The sequence below is a fragment of the Mus musculus genome, chromosome 1 (genome assembly GCF_000001635.26).
Source record: "Mus musculus strain C57BL/6J chromosome 1, GRCm38.p6 C57BL/6J".
Classification (NCBI taxonomy): domain Eukaryota; kingdom Metazoa; phylum Chordata; class Mammalia; order Rodentia; family Muridae; genus Mus; species Mus musculus.
In genome coordinates this window covers 38,194,122-38,219,110 of record NC_000067.6, presented here as the reverse complement: position 1 = coordinate 38,219,110, position 24,989 = coordinate 38,194,122, and the positions used below count along the sequence as shown (strand labels likewise).

The 24,989-nt window shown below is 47.2% G+C and overlaps 1 protein-coding gene across 7 annotated transcripts in view; it reads left to right on the top strand.

Moving 5' to 3' along the window:
• Aff3 (AF4/FMR2 family, member 3) overlaps positions 1 to 24,989 on the top strand; it is a 454,786-nt gene that overhangs the window by 411,068 nt on the left and 18,729 nt on the right. For all 7 annotated transcript variants that reach the window (XM_030251556.1, XM_006495737.4, XM_011238447.3 and 4 more), the window contains 5 exons: positions 656 to 848; positions 8,464 to 9,558; positions 11,081 to 11,205; positions 14,020 to 14,221; positions 15,173 to 15,300. In XM_030251556.1, coding sequence (XP_030107416.1) covers positions 656 to 848; positions 8,464 to 9,558; positions 11,081 to 11,205; positions 14,020 to 14,221; positions 15,173 to 15,300 — 1,743 coding nt within the window. The remainder of the gene's footprint in view (positions 1 to 655; positions 849 to 8,463; positions 9,559 to 11,080; positions 11,206 to 14,019; positions 14,222 to 15,172; positions 15,301 to 24,989) is intronic.

The following is a 24,989-nucleotide window of genomic DNA, read 5'->3' as shown; positions in this document are numbered from 1 at the left end:
GAAAGATCATCGGCTCTTTGTGAAGGACTGCAAAGCTACTGTTCACACACCATGCCAGCATCCATAACGACCACAGCACTGGACTCTACAATGGAAAAACGGAGAGAAGCAAGATGTCTAACTTTTGACAGTCGCCACATCTGTGGAATCTTCCAGCAGCCATGAAGGCTCACAACAGAACCCTGTGGCCTTTCTGCAGTTTCCTTGCCATTAGACATTTTCCTCTAAAGCAAAAACAGAGTTATTTTTGACGGTTTGCAAAATATTCTGAGGTCTTGGGAGTCCCTCGAATCTGTATGGGTTTTTAGAGTAGAGGCGCATTTGAAAAGCCGTTCTCAGAACGAACAGCGCAACCTTGAAATAAGCCGAGAGTACCACACCACCTCCCTCTAAGTAGCCACGCATCAAACCAGTGCCCAATAGCGAGTGGGCACTGTTCGCTCTCAGTTTTATTTCTGGGTCTAATTTTGTCTGATTTTGGCTGCTCTGGGCCTTGATGGTTTGGATGGTTGTCCTGAGTCCAGGTCCTGTTTGACAGATGTGTGCAGTCTGTGCCTCCCCTTTCCTTTGCCAGGATGGCAGCCTGCTGGTGTTTCCTGTTTGCTCATTTGGCTTTCTTTCCCTTTCCTTCTTGGGGGGCCTGGTGGACTGGCAGCTCCGTGGTTCAGCAGACCAACTGTAGAGGTTCGGCGCCATCCAGCAAGGGCGGCGGCAGCAGCAGCAGCAGCGGCGGCAGCAGCTCCTCCAGCGACTCAGAGAGCACTTCCGGCTCCGACTCCGAGACGGAGAGCAGCTCCAGCTCCAGCGAGAGCGAGGGCAGCAAGCCTCCGCACTGCTCCAGCCCCGAGGTAGGCAGCGGCTGCAGACTCGAGGCCTGAGTCCCCAGCCCTGGCTTTCATCCTGCCTGCCTACCCACCCTCCTGCTGTCCCCAGCCTGGACAAGCTGCTGGCCTTAGGGTCTCAGCTCCGCTCCTCCCTGTCTCAGGATGACACTGCCTCCTTTCGCATGCAAAGCATCAGCTTTTACTGTCTAAAAAAATAGTTGTTCGGCTTCCAGAAATTTCCACACATGCTATAAACATCACTGACAGGAAATAACCTATGGCTGGGGTCTCTCCCCCTCAGGGTCATCCCAGGCAATAACCAGGCAGAGAAGTTTGTCGCCTGGGAAGTGTGACCACCCGTAAATCACAGGCCAAAGAGTTTTACGCGTCGGGTATGCTTAGAATATTACCTTTCTGCAGTTTGTCACGGATCAAAAGAACAGGGGCTATAAATATTAATAAAACCCCCTTTATTGTGTATTTTCTTTATGAAAATATAATGGGGGAAATTAGCAACCACCTACAAATAATAATGAAACCTTTTACAGCTGTGATCGGTATCTAAAAGGGAAGCTTTAGGTGCCTCATATAAAAACATTATAAGGTACCAATAAAAACATTGCTGCTTCTACTTTTAGTGGAAAGGGGGATATAAATGATAATTCAGAGCCCAGAGGTTCTTGGGTGAGGGCGGAGACCCCGGTCCTTAGACCTGTGGAGCTGAAAGGGCGGGCTTTGATTTCTACATAGTGAATAAAACCAGCCCGCCCCCCCAACTGAGAATATAAAAACAGTTGACATCCCTGTAGGTTGTGGGGTGAAAGGCTTTGCACACATCCAAAGGGCCAAATTCCTAAAGGTGCAGACCTACTCCTGAAAAGTCCAGCAGTGAGAACAGAGCACTGTGTAGAGCGTCCACACCGGGCATCATCCAGGTGCCACACATGGAAATAGTTACGTCTTGGTTCCAGGCTCACAGAGGGTTCCTCACACCCCTGCCAGCTTTTGTTTTATGTCCCCACACCCTCCCTTCCTCGTCAGCACCTCTCTGCTTCAAGGCAAAGCTTTCCATTCATCCTAAAATGAGCCTTCTACCCAGTGTTTTCTCTCCTCCCCACAAAGTCCTCTCCTGTCTGCCCAGCTCTCCTTGCGGCTGTGTCTGCCTCTCTCCATACACATAAGAGCAAAGGCCTCAGCAGCACTAACCGATTCATTTTAACCTGGCTCTTCCCAGAAACTAAGCCACGATCCCTCCCTCATTATTCGTTTATACATTCTGTAGCCACTTAATAAACATTAGTTGACCAGCAGTCACAGTACTCGGTGTTGGCCTGGGAATGTAGCAGTTACCTAACAGAAAGTGTCCCGTCTGCCCAGAGCTAACATCCCCATGGGGGTTATTTGAGATGGAAAAAATATAGGAATTAAAGAGAACAAAATCCATGAGGTAAGTGAACTTTATTAGTGTCCACCTTGTGCTATAATTTTTTTGAGAGAGTTCAGAATATAGAATTTAAGAAATGACAAAGCTGGAGTTAGGACCATTGCTAGAGTACTTGCCTGACATGCACAAAGCCCTGGGTTCAATCCCCATTGCCAGAAGGGGGAAAGGAGAGAAGGAGGGAGAGTAGAGTAGATGAAGATGGTACTGGGTCCCAGGCCAGTGCAGGAGCCCGGGCTGAGGGTGAACTGAAGGGCATGGGGTCCATGAAGTGCCTCCTATCCAGGTTCCAAATCTTTGTGACTTTGCTGGTTAAAATCACAGGTGACAATTCTTGGTTTCACATTGAAATTTGACTCCTGGGGCTCCTGGGTTTCCTAGAGTTTTGCTTGAGAACAGCAGGACACTCTAACAGCATCAAGCCTGGAATTCTGGATGATGGATAGAGCCTCCTGCCGTTTCTTTCTGAAAGTCTCAGGGGTCCCTGGCTAAAGAGGGGGACCTCTGAAGTTTTTAAGTTCTTAGAGAGCATGTGAGGTCTCCACTTCCTTCTGACTCTGTATAGAGAGAAGGCAGACACCGAGTAATGCATTAAGCACACTACTCAGTGTCCCTTTCTGCTGGCAAGGGGCATGTATTTGTTGGAATAAGAGTTGGATTTTTTTGAGCCCTTTCCCCAAGGTTAACGTAGACACATGGCCTATATGAAGGAAGAGTTTGTAGGTAGATGAACATCACAGTGCTAAGTAGCAGTAAGACCCTGCTTCCTTAAAAGGTGGCTGGCCCAGTCTGCCTGTCGGCATGGAGCCCTGTATTACAAGCCTCTCATGATAGACCAGCTCTGGATAGCCACACTGCCTGGTCCACTCCTCAGACCCACTTACACTGCCTCAAAGCAAACAGCCTTGGCCCTCACTTCTTTTCCAGACCACCCTTTCACAGGAGTAGAGGAAGCAGATGCAGATGCATTCATGTTCTGATGCTGATGTACAAGTCTTCTTCCAGTGTGGCAGTGCTTAGAAAACCCTGTGGGCCCCACTGAGGCCCCTAAGGTCCAACAAGTTTCTGAGCTACATTGAGCGCTGGCGGGCCACATTGCTACAGCTAAGTTCCCTTGGCAAGTCATTTCCACATGAGCCCCATTCAATAACTGCCCGCCTGGAGGTTAGATATCACCATAACCAGCAACAGGTAAAATCAAAACTCTTGAAGTTTATAATTAACCATTCAGATTTATATAACAATAAAATCTCAATTTACAAGATGCCCACACAGTAATTTCAGAGCCAATTGATAATGATACAAGCTGCCTACCTAGATTAGACAAGTTACCCCAATTATTCTAATAATTTCAGAGCCAATTGATAATGATACAAGCTCCTACCTAGATTAGACAAGTTACCCCAATTATTCTATCCCTATATGATAGTATATCTACCTGTGGCTATTTAAAGCCATGGTGAATCTGTCCTCCATCTTGCTCCCTTCTCCCCTGCCTGTCTCCTCCATCTCCGTCTCTGTCTCTGCAACTCTTCACCTCCCTTTTCCCTGTCTAATCACAGGCTTCTCGTTGTATAAATAATTAAATTAATTGGACAGGGAAAACCCTGCTATACCTAAGAACTGGTCTTTATGTACATGGTTGCTGAAAGCCACTTCATGGTTTATGAATCCCTGAAGCATGCCCCAGGGCAGGTTGCCGAGCCTGCACAGGACAGTCTTGTCAGCATGCACATGGCTCCCTGTGAATCGCCTCTGGGCTGGCCTATGCTGGACTGATTTTTTTCAGTTGGTTTTTCTCTCAGGGACTTTCCTGGCATTGGACATAGGCTCATTCACACTAGTGCTTCTCGGGGCTGGAAGCTGATTTTTCATGCCTTTGCCACGCTGAGAGCACACAGGGTTTCTGTTGCCAGAGTCCTTATAGAAAGACTCTGGTCACATCATATGAATTCTTGGATAAAGCAGGTTAAGTCTGTGTCTTTATATTGGATAGCCCCCGACCTAGATATTGCACTAAACCTTTTTTTTTCCCTTGCGGCTCTTCCGTAGTGGATCTGACCAATGCAGATCTTCAAGGAAGACTTGAACAGAAAGTATGTGTTAGTAAAGAACACTATAGATTCTTCTTTACAACCAGCAGAGGAAGCATGGAGTGTGTTCCTCATGCCGATGGATGCACAGCCTCTTGTTAATCACATTTCTCAGGGGCACATGGTGGTGTGTGCTGCAAAGAAGTAGACAAGGTGGGGGTGTGCTTGGAGACCTTGTATATGAATCATGCAGAAGACCAACCAGGGAAGAGAGCTGTAGCTGTGCATGCAAGGCAGTGAACCCCCAGGAGACAGACACAAACCCCAGGCAGAAACCTCAGTAGTGCCTCAGCACACGGTTGTGGGATAGGATTTGAAGTCTCGGCTTTGTCTTCCCCTGATGACCTGTTGTTTGAGATTCCATGGCCAGAATGACCTCCCCTCCACCCACCATGTGAGCTTCAGCTACAGCGCGCCTCTCTCATCTTTGAGGAACAGAGGTATATGCAGTTCTTCTGAGAGCAGAGGCGTCGCCACAAGCTCCCAGGCCTGGCATAACTGTTGCAAGGCATAAAAAGGATCAGGTCCTAGCCTGAAAGCAGTGTACACGATGTTGAAGCTACAAATCACAAACCCAGGAACAAACACCAGAAAGACTATGCTGCTTGGTGAGGTAGAGGCCAACAGACATGTTTCGCGGGAGTCATGTTTTCTCCAAGAATTCTGTCTAAAACTCTCTCTCATTTGGGGTTCAGGATTGACATTTCTTAAAAGGTTGGAATCCCTTACATAAGGCTACTCAGAGAGTGCTGGAGGAGGGGAGGCAGCTTGTGTGGAGAACCTGTTCTGTACACCTGGTAGGCAAGCATGAAGTTACTAGGAACCAGGCAGCCTTGGCATCTCACAGAGCACCTCTAAGCCTCATCCACAAGTTACAGGTAGCATTTCTTATCTGCAAAGATTAAATTGGATGATGTATGCAAAGCGGGAGGCATGCGTAGATGCTCTAGCAATGATAAATGATCCCAGGATGATGGCTCTTGAATGCCAGACTGGGAATTCGGGTTTTGTCTAAGAGGCAATAGGAGGTTATTGGAGACCCTTGAGGAAGAGAATGTGATTTAGTGCTGTGTTGAAAATGATACTTCACACTGATTCATTCAGCTCTGAAGTACAAGGGGAAAAAAAAATGACCCCAGAGTACGTCTGGCAATGGGCCCATGAAATTCTACAATTCACTATCAGTGGTCCCACTCTGAAGTTCCATCGTGACTCTTCCCATATGCAGCTGTGTTTGCCTCACACAAGAGCTGAGAGCCTGAGGAGGTGGGGCCTGGGGAGCCAAACACAGCAGCAAGTTCCCCTTGGCAAGAAGCTGTTCTGTTCCTATTGTCCCATTTGCTGCCACTGCAGCCTAAAGCAGGCAGACATCTCTACAGGCTGCTCTGCTTCCCTTTCTCTTGAGAAGCCACTAAAATAAAATAAAATAAAATAAAATAAAAATCACATGTAAAACTCGGAGTTAACACTCAGGTATTAGCTTGAGTACCCGAATCCAGATGCTCTAAAATCTGCAACCTACTAAGTGCTGCCATGAGGCCACTGGTGGAAAACTCCACAGCAGAACACTCGGTTGTATGTCCACATTAAAACTGCACAAAATGACCACCAAGGGGCAGGGATAGTTCTGCAAGTGAAGTGTTTGCTGCATGAGGGTGAGGAGCTGAGACCCAGAACCACAGAAAGCCAGGCTTGGTTGTAACTCACGTCTGCAACCCTAGGCTTTCTGCAGAGAGATGAGAAGCAGACACAGGAAAATCCGTGGGGGAAAGCTGGCAAGCTGGCAAGCCAGCTAGCCATGGGCAGCAGAGACGACACCAGAGAGCCTGTGTCAAACAAGATGATTACTGACACCGGAGGTGGTTTCTGACTTCCACGTGCATGCTGTGGTGTGTACGCAAACACGCTTAGGCATGTACACGCATGAACACACACATACAAACACACACACTCACACGCACACATGCACAATCAGGTATGTATGAAGTTTAATGACTTCTACACTTAGACTTGGGTTCCATCTCTAAATGATCTCATAATTATATACAAATATTCCAAAATCCAAAAATAACACAAAACCCAAAGAGTTCCTGGCCCCGAGCATTCAGAATAAGGGAGACCAGGCTGATCTCATCTGCTAAGAATGAGCAGTGGGGTGTCGGTCGCTGCTCCCAACCACAGCTGTGGTTGGTGACATGCTCGCTCCATCCCCTGATGTTATCAGAGGCTTCCCACCAGCCTGAACCTTGCACCCTCACCTCTGTGGGCCTGTCTAGTATCCTCGTGTCTCAGACACAACTCTCCCCTTGTCCACTTAGATCTGTAACAACAGCCAGAGACCCAGCTCTGCTGTCCATATGCACCTCATTATGAAAAATAAATCTTGATATGAAAGAGGTTATAATAGAAATGTATAGTCTCACAGAGAAGAACCTGACTGATTCTGCCTCTAAGCTTTTGACTGGAAAATTTGAAACATAGCTAAGAGGCTGGAGGTAGAGATCGGAGTGTTGTTTGCCTGGTATGTGTAAGGCCTGGGACACCATTCAATGATAACTGATTGACAGATTGGTGACAGGTGAGTGATAGGTGAATAGACAGACAGCAAATGATGAGTAGGGTAGGTAGATAGGTGGGTAAATAGGTTGATTGATGATAGATAGATAGATAATCGGTAAATAGATAAATGATGAATAAGATAGGTAGATAGGTAGGTGACAGTCCTGACTCAGACAGACAAGCTTGTTCTAGGCCAGTAGTTCTCAGCCTGTGGCTCATGACCCCTTTGGGGATGAAACGACCCCTTCCCAGGGGTCACCTAAGGCCATCATAACAGTAGCAAATTGCAGTTATGAAGTAGCAATGAAAATAATTTTATGGTTGGGGGTCACCCCAGCGTGAGGAACTGCGTTAAAGGATGCCAGCATTAGGAAGGCTGAGAGCCTCTATTCTAGGCTAGCATCTGGTCCCTGGAGTGGTGAATGCCATGGATTCAGAGAGAAGAGACCATACAGAAACATTAAGGAAATGACTGTGATTCTTCAAATGTTTGACCCTTGTCATTCTCAATCACAGATTAGAAATCTGTCACTGAAGTTCCATGCTTCTCAAAAGGCACCATTTCTGTTTATTTTATTGCATTACAAAGTGAGCTTTTATTAGAAACCAACATTCTCTGTGGAATCTTCATTTTTAACCTGTTTGGAACACAAATCCTTACAGACTCAGCTCAAAACTGTAGACCTCTTGGGGGAGGGGTGCCAACCCAGCCTTTCCTATTCTGTTCCAGAGAATTCCGTGCACCCTCTGTGTGAGCTGGTCCATAGGTCGGAATTTTAAAACTGTGACACCCACAATTTGCTCTAAGTTAGAAAACTGTCCCCAGGAATGGTTTCTGAGTCTCCTGTGTCCAGACATTCCTAGCAGAGCATGGCAGAGCTGGCAGAAGCAGGCTGGGGGCGAACTCAGGCTGTCAGGGCTTACAGGGCACACTGGGCATCATCTTCAATGTCACTGCTTTTGTGGTTTAATACCTGTGGCTTACCTGCTTTTCTGCATAAATTATACGCTAATGGGGGAGGGGGCCTGAGTTCTGGGTTCAATGATTTTCCCAAAGATAACAAGTAAAAAAAAGAAGGAAGGAAGGAAGGAAAGAAGGAGAGAGAGAGAGAGAGAGAGAAAGAGAGAGAGAGAAAATATTTTAATATTCAGGACCTTCCAGTTAAATTCATAGAATCTCAGATTTAATCTCAAATTTGGGCGTATGTGTGTAAATATACATGGATTGATATATCTGCATACACATAACTAACTGTTTAACACTTAGAAGTTCTAGGGGTGAGCTGGGGAGGTTCATTGCTTTCCTGTTGTTTTATTAAGTGGACTTGAAACTGCTTCACGGATACAGAAAAGCCAGGGGCCAGCTGGGCATCCTCTGTACCAGCAGAGCGCTGCCCCACATACCTGCGTTTCCATTTTGTTTGTTGCCAGCCCATTCAATTTTCTTTTGCTTAGCAGAGAATGTCAAGATCAAAACAGCCAGGGCCCCTTTCAAGTGAGCCTGTTATAAAAGCTGTGTTGTTTGTCCCGGGTTTTCTGTTTTCAGGCCGAACCTGCGTCCTCTAACAAGTGGCAGCTGGATAAATGGCTAAACAAAGTTAATCCTCACAAGCCGCCAATTCTGATCCAAAATGAAAGCCACGGCCCGGAAAGGAATCAATACTACACGCCGCCGGTGAAAGATGAAGGGCAAGACTGCGGGAAACTTCCTGAGATCTGCCAAGCCAGCCTGAGGGACAAGGAGCTCAAGACCACCTGCAAGGAGGAGCAGAGGCCGAGGACCGCAAACAAGGCCCCTGGCAGCAAAAGTGTAAAGCAGAAGTCCCCACCCGCTGCTGTGGCTGTGACCGCAGCTGCCCTCCCGCCCGCGGTGCCCAGCGCACCCACGGAGAGCGCGCCTGCGCCCACCCGCAGGTCAGCAGGCAAGAAGCCCACCCGGCGCACCGAGAGGACCTCAGCCGGGGACGGTGCCAACTGCCACCGGCCTGAGGAGCCAGTGGCCCCAGACACGCTGGGGGCGAGCGTGGTGGGACCCCTAGAGCCCCCCAAAACCAGACCCTGCGGTAACAACAGGACAGGCCACCGCAAGGAGCTGCGCTCCTCCGTGACCTGTGAGAAGCGGCGCACGAGGGGGCTGAGCAGAATCGTCCCCAAATCCAAGGAGTTTATTGAAACAGAATCTTCGTCTTCCTCTTCCTCCTCGGACTCAGACCTGGAGTCAGAGCAAGAGGAGTACGTCCTGTCCAAGGCTCCGACCACCACTGGGAGCGAGCAGCGGCTGAAGGAGGCCGCCAGCAGCAACAACAACAGCAACAGCAACAGCAGCACCTCCCGGGCTTCTGTGGGCTCCATCAACGCCAGGACCACCAGTGACATTGCCAAGGAGCTAGAGGAACAGTTCTACACGCTGGTCCCCTTTGGCAGGAATGAACTACTATCTCCGCTAAAGGACAGCGATGAGGTCAGGTCTCTCTGGGTCAAAATTGACCTGACCCTCCTGTCCAGGATCCCAGAACACCTGTCCCAGGAGCCTGGGGTTTTGAGTGCTCCTTCGGCCAAGGACACTGATAGTGCCCCAGCCAGTCATGCATTAGACGCTCCTGCTGAAAAGACTTTGCCAAAATCCAAGAGGAAACGCAAGGTAGGCCTAGAGTTGGGAGGAGCAGTCGTTCTCTGTGTCGCTTTGCACTGGAGGGGGAGGGGTAGATCCCAGATAATAAGCTGCTGGTCTGGACTGTGGGTGTCTGCAGTTGCGTGTCCTCCAATAACTGCATAAGTAGTTGTTACACACACGCAATAAGGAAGTACCATCACACCTGGTAGCTGTGAATACTTAAGCCCTGTCCCGGCCTGAAGAAATGATTATTCGGACAAGATTGAGTGTTCAGATCCAGGCAGAACGCAGGGGGAAGGGGAGACTGGTTAAATAAGGTGACTTGGAAGTAATGTTTATCAGACGACAATCCTCCTGGCCAAAATGAAGGCATTCCTCATTTTGGAAGGGTATATGTCAAAGGCATCGTCTCTCCTGGTTACAGTCATCTTTATTATCACCAAGAGAATTTATGATTCAGACACAAGATGTCTTTCTTCACATAGTAACATTAAAAAGCTTATCCCTATAAAGTAGAACTTGAAAACCTTGGAAAAGAAGGACCACCAAAGAAAGGGTTAGCTTCTTCCTGTGTTCTTAATACGTACGCAAAGGCTTTCACACACACACACACACACCTGGGTCATAAGACGAATTTGTGAGAGTTAGTTGTTTATTTCCGCAACATGGGTCCCAGGAATTGAACTCAGGTCATCAGGCTTGGCCACAAGTGCCTTTTACCTTGCAGGACCAAATGTGTCAACTCCCTGTCTGCCAAGAATAAGGGAACTAGCCTTCAGTAGAGAACATCACAGTCCCCTATGCCACCCATTTTCCATGGGCGGGCTGGAGAGGGCAGATGACTAACCCTACACAGACTGGCACAGCTGGGTCCCCCCCTACTGATGCTTCATAACTGACAGCCCAGGACTTAAAGTTGGCTTTGGACTCCTCATGGGGCCATTGTAACAACGTGAGCTTTGAAGTTCTCTATGGCAGAGGCTGCATGACACAGTCCTAACTAAAAAGAGTCAAGTTCTCTCTGGCATGTATGCTTGGGTTTTCTCCTGGCAAACACCCCCGTACAGCCCTGGGGATGCCACCCTAGATTAAGCTCTTGTCTCTCCAGGAGTAGCACTTTGGGGAGTGGATTTCTATTGTTCCCTGACACTGCAGAGTCAAACACATTTGTGCAGCAAGAACCCAAAAAAGGTTCTATTTTACCAAAAGGAACTTTAAAGTGTTCGGGGCCGGGAGTAAAGCACACCAGGCAACAGCCACTGCTTGCCGTTCACCAAAGGCACACATGGCTTTAAAGAGGGAGAGCTGGGGTTTCTCACCCTGGTTACTCCAACAAGCTTGTGCAGAGCACACCGCGTATACCTTATTCTCATACCAGTAAGGGATACGGGATAGTGACGCCACAAGCTAATTCAGACCAGATCTGGTCTGCAATGCTGAACACGAAGCAGCCTTCATCACGCATATTTTGATCACAACATGATATCTTTCCCTTCACTAAGTCACGTATAAACCCAAAGCTGAATGGCTTCTGCTTATTATCATCCAGTGCGACAACGAAGATGACTACAGGGAGATAAAGAAGGTCCAGGGAAGGAAGGAGAGTGCCTCACGCCTCGCCGCCTCCACTAATAACACCTTGTCCGGCAATCACTGCAATGTGAACGTCAACAGGTAAGCCTGTTCCCAGGAGGGTAGGGCTGAGCTGAGGCAGGCTGCTGAGTCTGAAAGTCACCGCTGTGTGGAGGAGACTGAGGGGCCTTTTGATTGCTCTACTCTGAGTCTATGGCCTTGGTCCCTCAGATTATCCAAAACTAATACTTAGGTCCAAGTGCGAGCCTCTGGCTCTGCTTCTGACAGCTATGGCAGGTCCTTCCGTGTAACCAGAGACCAGCAGCCAGGCAGCACAGCTCTGAGCTCTGTACTCCCCAGAGATGATCCCCCCCCCCCAATGTGATAACCAAATGTTACAAGCTAGTATTTTAATAGTAGCTGCTAAGCACATAAAACCATAAAACCCCAAGGACATGGGAAATCCACACTTTGAGTCTGCAGGTGATGGACCTAAGCTGTTGGGCGTAGACAAATTGTAGACTTAAAAAGGACGTGTGCTTCCAAGGTCAAACCGCCACCCAGTGATTCCTCTAGAGGAACAGCACAGGCCCCCACACACCACCTCCCTCTGTGATAAATGGTCCTCCAGCAAGGCAAGGTCCCAGGTATTCATTAAAGCAAGTAGCTTAGCTTCTGTCATAGAGGCTTTTCCATTTAGAAGCACCTCAGCCCAGACCCCGCTGTTCCTCTGCTGAGACACCTCTCGCTCTCCCTGACTATACATAGAGGGCTTTAAAGAGGAGATTAATGGTTCTGCACAGCACATAAAAATGTAAACTGAAAGGTTGGGGAAGATGTAGAGCAGCGCTGAGAGTCAAAGATGAGATTGGTGAGCAGAGGCGCACAGGCCACGGTGCTGTGGGGATCACCTTGAGGAGGCTGAAGCCCTGCACAGGAGGAAGCAGATCCTCAGTGCTCCCACAGTCCTCTGTGCATTCTGAAGGACTAGGGCAATGGGAATGGAGGGACCCTGCCCCCCGAAATGGTTCTCTTTAATGTGCAATATGTTTTATGTGCATTTGTGAGTGCATTAAATAACCTTCCTATCTAGTGACTGTTATAACCACTGCATAGCTATGAGCACCAATGATATTTCAAGGTGTCTGCAACAACTGTGGTATTTCAAGAAAGCACAGTGGTTTCTGCTGAGGCACAAGTGCGGGTGTTGCTAAGGTTGACTCCAGCTTAACTGTTCTTCCTATCCTTGCCCTTGCTTGGAACTAAAGGAGATGTTCCAAAGAGAGCTGAGATGTTTGAGAGGGATGGTGACATGGAACCCTCTCTGCCATCCAAAGTTGTGGACCTGGAGTTTAAAATTCTTGCCCTCACACTGTCTGGCAGAGCCTCTGTATCTGATTGCTTTGCTGACACTAAGTAGCAACACAATTGTGAGTGGGAACACCTAGCAATACAGTGTGAGCAAACTAAGTAGGGAAACAATGTGAGCAAACAGGTAGTGGTCTCGCTGGGAAAGGTGGTCCCTGAAGCTCTGGGGATTGTGCTTCTCTCACAGGTCCGCCAAGTTTCACCACCTCAGGAGAGGAGAGCTGATCACCCAGGGAGCTCTCCAGAGGATGCTTCTTAGATCCTCTGTGTAAACTCGCAAAGACGGAGAGGGAACAATCAGATATACCCATGATGATACCTAATGTCATAGTCTGTTCTTCATGACACATTAAAGAATGTAAAATTATAGATGCTTAGAAGCAGGGTTTTGCACTCCCATGTCAAGAAACGGTGGCTTTCAGGCCTTCCAACCTCTATCCTTAACATCAGCATCCTTCCCTTCAGCAGACACTACTTGAGACTCACCCAGAACAGTTGTCTATAACATGTTATAGACTGAGAACTTTTTAGAACCAGAAATTCTGTCTCCACACGCATCTATTTGCATGATGTTAAAGAACTTTGCTGTTTAATTTAGAGGATAGTGCTTAAGGTCCCCACTGTGACTACTAGCTAAGGAAATTGCTTTTGAAGTGACTTAATGGCTTGTTTGCTCTGATAACCAACACATACAATTAACTCATCGTAACCCCAGGAGTCACCGGCTAAACCTTCATTGGTTTTACTGTTCTGTTGTGTAAATTGTATTAGGTGACTCTATGGGCATCTTTGGTTAGCAGTGATTGACTCTTTCGGGATACCACATCCTTCACAAACAATTCTTCTTCCTAATGCAAAACACATAGCTCCCCAGCAGGAAGCATCATCGTAGGCACGGTAAGACTTTAGTGTCAGTCTGTCTGTCTTCTCTGATGGTTGATTTGGAGAAATTCTGTTTAAGACTAGACAATCGTCTTTAAGGTAAAAAGTAAGAGCTGAGGATCAGAAATTGTGGTTTCAGGTACCAGTTGCTTTGTTGTGTGTTTATTCTGATCGGTGCCTGGTGAATTCAGACACTCAGTGGTTGGAAGGTGGCTTCAGGCCTTGGAGTCACCCTGATGTTCTGTGACTGTATCCTACAGACTCAGTCGCTGGCCGGCGGGGATCCTCTAAGAAACTGAGTACAGCTTACTGCTGTTGACTGTTGCTTGGCTTTTCCCAGCTACTCAGGCTCGTGAGGAACAGCTCACTTATTCAGTATTTGTAGACCCCTTGATGGAGCACTGGGAGTGTGAACATGTTACTCTTCTCAGTCCTTCATTGGCAGGAGCTCCAGATTACTGGGCGTCCCGATAAAGTAAAGAAACCAAGCATGAGCTCTGTTTATTGTTTACTGTGATCCTGGTGCCATAAAGTCACTTCTCCAAAGTAATTCCCAAGAAACTTCTTCCTGCCAACAGATGTTAAGTGAGAGGCTGGGCAGTACAAGAAGCACGGCCTCTCTTCCCTGTGCAGACTGGGACGCTCCGTTGCTGTTTCTCTTTTCAGCTTGGCAATACCAATAAACAAAAATGAAAAGATGCTCCGGTCGCCCACTTCGCCACTCTCAGACACATGTAAACACAAATACGCCAGCGAGGACCTGACTTCTTCCAGCCGACCTCACGGCAACGGGTTGTTGACTTCAGCGTCTTCCAACAAAGAGCCAAAGGCTGAGAGTCAGCTGCAGACGATTGCTGGGGACCTCACGGTTTGTCAAGGCCCTTTCTTTCTAAATAAACCCAGTGAAACTGAGCCCGCCACTCTGTCCCTAGCCTAGAAATCCAGATTCTCACGGGGACTGTGGCAGCAGCACACACCTGTGATCCTAGCATTCAGCAGGCTGAGGTAGTTCAAAATCAGCCCAGATTTATATATTAAGACCTTATCTGGAGAGAGACAGAGACAGAGACAGACAGAGAGACACAGACAGGGAAACACAGAGAGAGGGGGGGGGAGAGAGAGAGAATCCTTAAACCCTACCCTAGATCTACTAAAGGAGAAGCTAAGTCAGCGATCTGTTTTAGCAGGCTTCCATATGATTCTGTTATGTATCTAAATTGGGAAAAATACAAGCCCAGGTCCTCCACCCATGGTTACTATTTGAACTTGAGAAAGTTGCCTAACCCACCCAGTCTTTTCTCCCATCCATGGAAGGAGCATAAGACACCCTTTTTTATATTACCGTGAGAACAGAATTGACAACGGTGCAGAAGTCCTCAGCTTGATCCCTAGACATGCACAGGCTGAGCATCCCTAAGCCACAGGGTTCCAAGATCTGAAACTTGCTGAACACCAACATAATTCTAATTCTGCAATCGGGTCATTCCACACCTGACTTCCTCCTAGGATAGATTCACAAAACTGTTTTAAAACATACAGCATACAATTGTTTTAATGTATATCTAATCACTACATGCGTGGGGAGAAAAACAGACGAGTTTCATACTTAGACTTGGGTTCTACCTCCCAAAAAAAATCACTTGTGGTCCCCAGTATTTTGGATAAAAAAATACACAACCTGTTACTTTTTCTTTATTGAAACAAAATCACCATCATGTCTAGTACAGAGCAGAGTGATATTCTCTGGGTTAAAAGGTATCTGTCGCTCTCTCGGCCAAGTAGCCATGCCTCAGTGGCTTCTGTCTCATTTTTTATTTAGAAGGCATCTCACAACAGTTCTGAAAATGGCACCCTCCATAGCAAGTCACGGCCCCAGACGGAGCCATGGTCTCCAGGTTCCAATGGCCACAGGGACTGCAAGAGACAGAAACTGATCTTCGATGACATGTAAGTTTTAATATGGTGAGGGGGAAGGACGTAGAAAAAGATCGCTGCCTCCCATTTTTGATGTGGCTATTTGCCCTTGCACGATACGGTCACTTAAATGTCCTTCTCAAAGGAAGCCCTAACTTTGTGGCCACCCCTGGGTAAACAGGATCACCAGGGATAATGGGTTTAGCACCCAAGGCCTCAAGAAACTGAGGCAAACTGAACTGATGGGCCTATTTCTTCTTTAATTATGTATGTATCTGTCTGGGTATGTGTCCATGAGTGTGGGTATTCGTGGATCGCTCGCCCAATGTGGGTTCTGAGACCAAACGCAAGCCCTTTGCAAGAGCAGGGTATACTCTTAACTGCTCAGCTCTCTGTCCAGCCCCCGGTGAGTCTTATTTCTAAGGATATGGATTAAGGGATATCAGATTTACAGAACCAAAAGTGCTTCTTAGGATGGCCAAAGAATAATGTTGATTTACCCCTGAATGCTGTTTTCTGGCAAGATGTGGGTTCTTTGTAACAGCGTAAACAGGCCTGATACAGAACAACCAACCCCACATCATCTGTCCACTTCTACTGCTAAAACCTGAATGCATCTCCCATAGCCAGCACCAGCTCGCAAGGAGAAAGGAGTGGAAGGTGAGTAAGAAGACTGGCCAGCCATGCTCTGGAGACTGAAGATAATTTAGTGTTCCAGGGAGAAAGCAGGTGTCAAGGAGGCAGAAGGTGGAGTTTCATGAGTTCAGCTTGAATCCTGCCTTCAGTTGTTAGCTGACCCAAAAGCATGCAGTACAATGCATGTCCACATGTGGCAGGATAAATGAAGTCTCCAGAAACAGCAGGCAGGAGATTCCTGCCCTCCGGTGGCTTACAGTTCAACTGCAGTGACAGACTATAAGCCAAAAGCCCTCTGAAAGTCAGACTATAACGTGCTCTCAAGATATCCCAGCCCGTTCTCAGAAAGATCAATAATACCAGTGATGACTGCCTCCCTCGTTTGGGGTGCCACACAAGCAGCAACATCTGGGGAACCCCAGGCACCCTGCTGGGATCACAGCCCTGCTCACTGTTTGACAGCCCTCCCTCATCCTCACCCAAGTATAGAATGTGTTGCCTGCTTCTCTGTCAGACCTAAGTCGAGTAGTAATCTTTTACGTATTAATTAGACTTTTATACATTAACCAGGGCACAGAGTTCTAGGGTTGGAAGCCAGATGTGTCATTTAAAAATCACGTGCTAAGGTAACTGAATCTGGGGAGCGAGGGAGGTCTCCCTTCCTCATCTGGTTACTGGAACTGCGTGCCAGCTCCCTGCATGCAGCCTTCCCCTCCCGTCCCCTCAGCTGCTCCAGCACCCACTTTAGTCGCTTTCCCTTTGCTGAGCTCATTGGCCCTTGGGACGGCAGTCAGGTGGTCTCTCTCGGACTTTGTGTGGAAATTGTCCCTGTGAATTTTAGTCATTTTTGAAAACAGACACAATTAGAGTGATAATTAAGGTGATCGTAGCATTTGTGGTTTCGACTCATAGCTGGTAACAGAAGTGTTAGGCACTGGGGTGCCCAAAACACCAAATATTTCTAGTAGATGATATGGGGAGCATAGTAAAGATAAGAAGAAAAAACAAGTATGTATGAGAAAATAAGTTTAATGACTTCCCCAGTGGTCAAAATAGAGGGCTGAGTCAGAAAGAGCAGCCCAATATGTGAAGTTTCTAGAACTTTTTATGAGTGGAAATGTTTCTCGTTATATTCCTTGTCTGTACCAGTGAAGAGGCTGAGCCTGTTGGCAGGCCGTGTAGCTCTGGCTGTTGCCTGTGCTGGGACTGTTTGTTCTCTTAGGGATATGGTAGAATGAAATGGAAAAGCACTCTTCCACACCCCCCTGCATGGAGAGGAGTGTCCACTTACCCCCAAATGATTTGCAATCTCTGTTAGAAAAATAAACACACAACAGAAACAGCCACTGGCCTAAGAAAGCTGTGGGAAGAGTCTAAAAACTCGAAAGGCCAAGAACCAACATTGTCTCTCCCTTTAAGCCATGAAAATAGCTGTCCCTCGAGAGACCAAAGTCACCTAACATGCAAAATGTCTTACACACCCAGCTGCTATATACAAAGCACCTACTATGTGCCAGGTACAGGCAACAGCCAGGATATACTGATGAGTTCATTCTGTTATTCTCCAGAGTCAGAGGAGAGAAGCCCATGGTGGACCAATACAACCACCACTACTGTGACTATGGTCACACCTGCTCCTCTTCCCGCCCCTTCTCTTCCCTCTTAGTTCCTTATCTTAGTTCCCATCAGCTTTTCCTCTTCTTCCCCCTTCATGTGTACTCCCACATCCCCCGTTCTTCCTTCCCTTCTGTCATAATTAGTTCTAACTTGACACATCTGGGAAGAGGAAACCTCAGTTAAGCAACTGTCTCCATAAGAAATGGCCTGAGGCTATGTTTATGGGGCGTTCTCTTGAGTGTCCGTTGGTGTAGGAGCCCAGCCCACTATGGGCAGTACCATCCCTAGGCGAGTGATGCAAATAAACCCTTCCTGCCCTCCCCTTTCCCATTGGATTTTTTCCTCCTCTTTTCCTTCCCTCCTCTCACTTCCTTTTCCTCCTCTCTCACTTCCTTTTCTTCCTCTTTTACCTGACATTTTCTGCCCTGGCAGCTTCCTGGTCAAGAAGGTCCTCAGCCCCTTCCACTTTCTTTGGCTTATCTTCACTGGGGCATCAATGGGGCCTGAGATGAACAGAAAAGCTGCCAGGAGAAGAAAGGGAGGGTGCCAGATCATTAGGGCAGAGCCACTGAGAAGCTGATAGGAAACAACTAGAAAGATCCAAAAAGTAACAGGTGCCACACTCTGGCTTAGTTAGTTTGTTTCATTCCTTGATTTAGTTATTTACTTTGCAACCCAGTCACATCTTCCCCTCTCCCTCTCCTCTGGGTCCTGGCTCTCACCAGACCTCCTCCACCCTTCTCCCCTTCTCCACAGAGGGGGACGACTCCCCTGCACATAGCTTTTTTTAAAAAAGGAAATTCATCCTTTTGTATTATAAATACTGTTAATGGTTGAATAAACATACAATTCAGACAACTGAAGCCACCAGGCTGTCAAGAATGGGTGCTGAATAAATATAGCTGACTTATAAATACCTTTCCCAGGGGAGGGCCTGGATCTTTCCATCTTTCTTTCTTTTCCCATAAACTTGCATGAAAGAGCGCTTAGATTCATGCCTTCCACACCTCACTTCCTATGTTTCTTACCAATTAAGCAGCAGTTAGTGCTCTGAGGATGCAAATGAACTGAAGGGGTTAGCTCTTATTTTAGAACCTGAATCAAGGTCGGCTTGCTCTTGGTAAGCTGCAGGCGCAGACTAGCAGCAGTCTGACAGCCCCTCCTCCCCTGACATTCCACAAAAGCATGAAAAGCAGGGACAATTACTACTCCACAGCCTCAGGAGGAAGGTGGAAAACAGACTTTTCTTTGAAAAGACAGGATCCGAGAATTTATATCAAGGAGCGGCGGTGCTTGGTTCAACCCGCAGCTTAGATGCTGGTCTTATTAGTGCAAAGCAGCGAGCTGTGTATTATTTGGTGTTGTAATTAGTGACAGGGAGCTTTGGCCGGGGAGAATTGAGAGAGATATGGCATGGGAAGCCTCAGTCCAGAAATACTGAATTCATGGAGCTACATGGTGAAAGGCTTGGCTAGGAATGAAGCCCGGCTCCTGCCAGCCGTATTGCTGTGTTAGAAGCCAGTGGGGCTGGAGGCCAGCACTGCCTGCTGCTCTCTGAAGGATGTACTGTCCTCTGCCCGTATTTCCATGGAAGAGGCGGTCACGACCAGAGCACCCAGCCCATCTACCAAATGTCCCATCTGTCCCCATGATGCCAGGAGCAGAAGCAGAGCTAGCTATCCCTCCTGAGCTGAATGAGGGCTCCCTGGAACACGCAGTACTGAAGGCCGTGAGCATGGTAAGTGTGAATGGCAGGAAGGGACTGGGGCTTACCATGTGTAAGGTAATTACATGGCGCACTCTCCTAGCTAAAAGGATTTTAATTTTATAGAGGAAGGGAAGATTCCTGCATATGAGAGGGTGAATCTCCCACAGCATGACTTAATCAAAGGAAACAAGTAGAATGTCTGCATAGGCCCTATTGTCATAGGCAGGGCACTCTGGGGACCTTTCCACAGCACTGCTGTCCTGAGGGAGACCTTGCTGCAGCAAAGCTGGACCCCACCTTTTTGTTCTTAGGGAACTGTTTCCATTGCATATTCAGGTTGGGTCCCTACTTTATTCTGATGGATGGAAAAACAGAAAGGTCGGATGGAAGGAAAAGGATACATCCTTCTCTTACTGAAACCTTCAGGCCCTGCTAAAATCGATTGCTGAAACATCCAACGCAGAGAAGAACAGCAGTGAGATGGATGGTTTTCCATCTCAATAAAAGTTGCTTAAATGATTCAAACCTTGCCTGCCTTAGCCAGCACAGCCTGAGAAAGGTACTCTGAGTGGTGTCAGAAACGCATGCGGCGTAGGGTGCTTCCCCTCTGGAGACACCAAGTTCCAAGCTCCTTAGGATTCCAGTCAGTATCCATCAAAGAACAAAGCTGCGTAGGGATCTTTACTGCTTAAACACTGTCTAGCTGCTTCAACAGGGTGTGTGCAGACAGCAACACCTGGGAGCCCCAGTCTCCTAACATCCCCCACCAACAGTGATGACTGGAAGGGAGCAGGCGGGAGAACACTTGCCTGGCGTGCAGGAAGCTGAGTTTGTCACCCAGCTCTGTAAAGCTAGCACTACAAACAGCTTGTGTGTGAAAAGGAAACATTCAACCTCTTGCACCATCGGCCTTCTTTTGGAACAAGCACCTGAAAGCCAAGGACACAGTTAGGGCATGCCAAATGATACAGGGGGTATCGCAAGAAAGAGAAATCTATTTGATGCCATCGTTGCTCCTCTGTCTGGTGTAGATTTCAGTTTCTCTAAGCAAATCATCCCGATTGCTCCACGCCCAGGAACCTGTTTTGTTCAAACACAGTGAGCTCTCATCCCTGCCATTTTGCACAAAACAGGCTTGCTCTATGGAAGGACGGCCTTTCAAAGAGGTAGGAATTACAGAAAGCAGTGTGCCAGCCTCTCTGTGGGAGGCCATTCATCTCTCTGCTCCCTCAGCCAGGAAGGAGAACAAAAAACCCAAGTCCTCTCTAAAGCTCCTGTGCTCCGATGTGTCAGGTCCTTTGCACGCCGCTGCCGCTCAGGGCCAAGACTATGTGTCTGCAGATCATGCTGATGGAAGAAAAGAAAAGGAAACGTCCTGTTTGGATCAAGCACACCAGTCGCTTTTGTTACACTGACCTATTAGCACAAAGGTGCACACGACTGAGCTCTGGCTCTGCCATTAGCCAGTCCCGATTTCTGTGGAGCGCTGGATGCTCTTCCATTTGCAGTGTTTAATTGCACGTTTATTGGCCTGTTCATGACCGTCATAAAACACTATGAAAAATAACACACAGGGTATTATTATAGAAGTGTAAAGACTCTAGATTTTCCCACTTAAAGACAGGTCGGGTGAAAAATGTATTCTGCACTGAGACCATTAGTTTTATTTCAGAACCTTTGGTATATTAGATTCTGAACCTCTGACAGGTGTAAGGACAATTTCATTTTTCCTACTGACTTGTATACAGCTGCGAAAAGAAACATCTTCAGAGTAACGTGAGTCCACAGCCACGCCGGACAGTCTGAGTGACGTCCCATTGGTCCCAATGGCTTTATAATGGCCTGGTTTAAGAGCATAGCAGCAGAAATCACCTGAGAGGAGAAAATGGGCCAATCTTCAGGCAATTTTCCGTGCTTAGTATAGTGAGCCCTCCATTATATGCAAAGCGGATTCTAACGAGCGTGTTTGTAAATGGTCCATAGATGGCACCGGGTTTCCCTTTAACATGGCAGGCTACTGTTGTAGCTGCCAGGATCCAGTCAGAAAATTAAATGTGTTACTTACCCACAGGCACTGCTGTGTGTCGATGACTCGGACTCCACATCAGGTTTGAAAGATGCATTCATGTGCTACAGATAAAAACAACATTGATTGAAGAACACACATTAGAGCCTATCAGCGCCTGCCATCTCTAAGAGTAACTTAGAAAATCTGTAAAATCTAAGATGCCATAGCTTATGATCAAGACAGTTTTTTTTCATGGGAACAAAATGCATTTAAAATGAAAATCTTTTAGTGGTGAGGTCTACGAAACAGGACACACGCAACAAAATGACCAAACTTAGATACTGGAGTGTAGAGCAGATAATGATGTGGAGAATTTCAAGTTGCCATGGAGACACTCTCCGGCTCATTGGTTTATGATGCCGCACCCTCTCAGAAGGCAACACTCTTCCCTAAGCTCAGAAGAAATTCAGTGCAATTCAAGGATGACTGCAGGCTGGGGAAGACCAAAGAGGTCAACGCTGAAATGTACCCGTGGCCAAGCTGCACACATGAAGTAACTATAGCCCCGTAAACTTGGAAGGCAATTAATTAGCCACCGAGTATAGCACAGACAAGTTCTCTGTAGTGGTGGGAAAGAGTCAGAAGCAAGGCCTATGCTAATAGCTCCTGACAGTGGCCAGACTCCAAGGGGAATAACCTTTGGTTCATGATAGGATTCAGTGAGCTCTCAGCGAGTGAGCGGAACTCCCAGCATTCCAGGCAGTGAAAAGGAAGGACAGAGCTTCAAACCAGGGAGGCAGGCCATCAAAACTGATGGAACCTGCAGACGTGGCCCAAAGTCCCTCATGAATCCCTAGCCTGAACTAAGATTTGACTTCAGAGGCCCCAGAGTTTGATTTTAGAACAAGATGGTAACACAACAGAAACCATATTTTAGAAACACTGGTCAAGGAGTAAGTTTCCAGATTGACTCTAAGGGAGGAGGAGTTACAGCTCCAAAAACCTTGATAAAAACCAGCTTATATGTTCTTCCTTAAGAGAAGAGGAATAGGGGCTGGAGAGATGGCTTGGCGGTTAAGAGCACTGGCTGCTCTTTCAGAGGTCCTGAGTTCAAATCCAAGCAACCACATGGTGGCTCACAACCATCTGTAATGGGATCTGATGCCCTCTTGTAGTGTGTCTGAAGACAACTATAGTGTACTCACATACATATAAATAATTTTTTTAATTAAGTTTTTAAAAAAGAGAAGAGAAATGGTAAGAAGTATGGACACATCTGGCAACCAGAGAGAACCGATGAAAACTAAACTCACCTCACACTGTCGGCACTGGGGTCTGAAGCTCGGGAGTCAGTCTATGCATGGCTGCCGGCAAGTTCTAATTATGTGTTGGGATGTGAAGGCAATGACCAATCAGAGCAACAGCTCTGCCCCTCTAGTGCCCTAACAGCAGATATGTGTCATGGCACAGTGTTCCAAACTCACAGGATCTAACCCATCAAGAAATATCCCTGGAGGCTAGAGAGGTGGCTCAGGGGTTAAGAGCTCTGGTTGTTCTTCCAGAAGACCTGGGTTCAATTCCCAGCAGCCACACGGCAGCTTACAACTGTCTGTAACTCAGATCTCGGGGTATGCAACATGCACATGATATACAGACATGGTGTATAGACAGAGTACCCATTCACAAAAAATAAAGGTTAGGAAAAAAAGTCAAACTAAGACTTTGAAAAAGAAAAGAGATTACACATAGTCCATAGACTTCAGAGGGTCACCAGTGGCTTGTCACTTTACTTCAGGATGCTGGTAACAAAGGAGGCTGTACATGTGTGGGGCAACGAGTGCACAGAAATGCCATAATTTCTGCTCAGTTCCACTGTGAATCTAAACATGCTCTAAAATTGGTTTGTTTGGAAGCAGAAGCAAGCAAGTAGTAACAGTGGAAATTGGCCAAGTTTGAACCAAGTCAGTCTGTAGCCAAAGAAGGAGGAGCATTCTTCTAAGCCAACTGAAAAAGCATCCAAGTGGAGCTGGGGTCCCCGGGAAATGAACTAGAAAAGCAGAGGTGTCAGGAGCGGGCCCTCTTAAGGAAGGAAACCTTTAGCCACAGCAGAGACCCACCAAAGGGAACAGCAGGCTTTGGACTGGATGGGAGCAAGGATGGTGAAGGAGCCATTGCTGCCAGACAGACAGTAGCATTCAGGGAATTCCGCAGCTGCAGACCAACAAGTCAGTCTCAGTATACTGCCACAACCCTGACAATATGTGTTAAATTTCTTTTTTAAAAAATACTTTTTTTTACAGTCCAGTCGTTGTCCCCCTCCCAGTCCACCCTCCCACGGTTCCTTGTCCCATTCTCCCTTCCCCCTGACTCCAAGAAGATGTCTTCCCCCCCCCCACACACACACACACACACTCCCACCAGGCCTCCCCACTCCCTGGGGTCTCAAGTCTCTAGAGGTTTTGACGAGTCTTCTCCCACTGAGGCCAGACCAGGCAGTCCTCTGCTGTCTATGTGTGGGGAGCCTCATCTCAGCTGGTGTGTGCTGCCTGGTTGGTGGCTCAGTGTCTGAGAGATCTTGGGGGTCTAGGTTTGTTGAGACTGCTGGTCTTCCTATGGAGTCGCCTTCCTCCTTAGCTTCTTTCAGCCTTTCCCTATTCAACCACAGGGATCCCCGCCTTCTGTCCATTGGTTGGGTGTAAATATCTGCATCTGACTCTTTCAGCTGCTTGTTGGGCCTCTCAGAGGGCAGCCATGCTAGGCTCCTGTCTGTTAGCACACCATAGCATCAGTAATAGTGTCAGGGCGTGGATCCTCCCCTTGAAATGGATCCTAAGTTAGGCCGGTCACTGGACCTCCTTTCTCTCAGTCTCTTCTCCATTTTTGTCCCTGCAGTTCTTTTAGACAGGAACAATTCTGGACCAGGGTTTTTGACTGAGGGATGACAGCCCCATCCCTCCACTTGATGCTCTGTCTTTCTTCTGGAGGAGGACTCTACAAGTTCCTTCTCCACATGTTGGACATTTCATCTAAGCTCCCTCCCTTTGATTCCTGAGAGTCTATTATTATTATTATCATTATTATTATTATTATTCCAATTTTTTTTACCCAAAACTAATTATTTGCTTTGATTGTGATTTTGTTTCTTAGTTTGTTAATTAAATGTAGTACTAACCCACAGTTTACTATCATACTGATCTCTTTGAATAAAGGAATGTTCTGACTACCTGGTATTGCAATGCGGTAAAAGACCCATTAGAATCTGAAACAAGACAGTTTAAGATAAGCATATCATAACAGGTTAAGCAACCCGTGACTAATGTCTCGGCTGACATCATAGCCCCGACTGGTAGTTGTGAGTAGGTCAGTTTCTTGATCGCATAACACACGGAATGCAAAAAAGTTTATGCTGATGGCATCTAAAGGATGTGAAGGATTTTTTAAATTAATCTATTAGACTAAGCATTTTTAAAGGCACCATCCTCTGCATAGCTTTCCTATCTATGTGACTCAGGGTCGTTATGCACATGCAGTCGGTCTTGGGACAAATTACCTTCATCTCCCAGAAGAACTGGCCCTGGCCAAGGCTATTGCTTCCATGTTACACATGTCTAATGCTTCTGTTCACCAGCAAGCTAATCAGCACTCCAGACGATACATGGTGTCTCTGCATTGTTACAAGGTAGACATCATTTTACAATTAACTTTATTACAACTGGAACATAAACACACTGCATCACAGTTCTTTCATTTCAC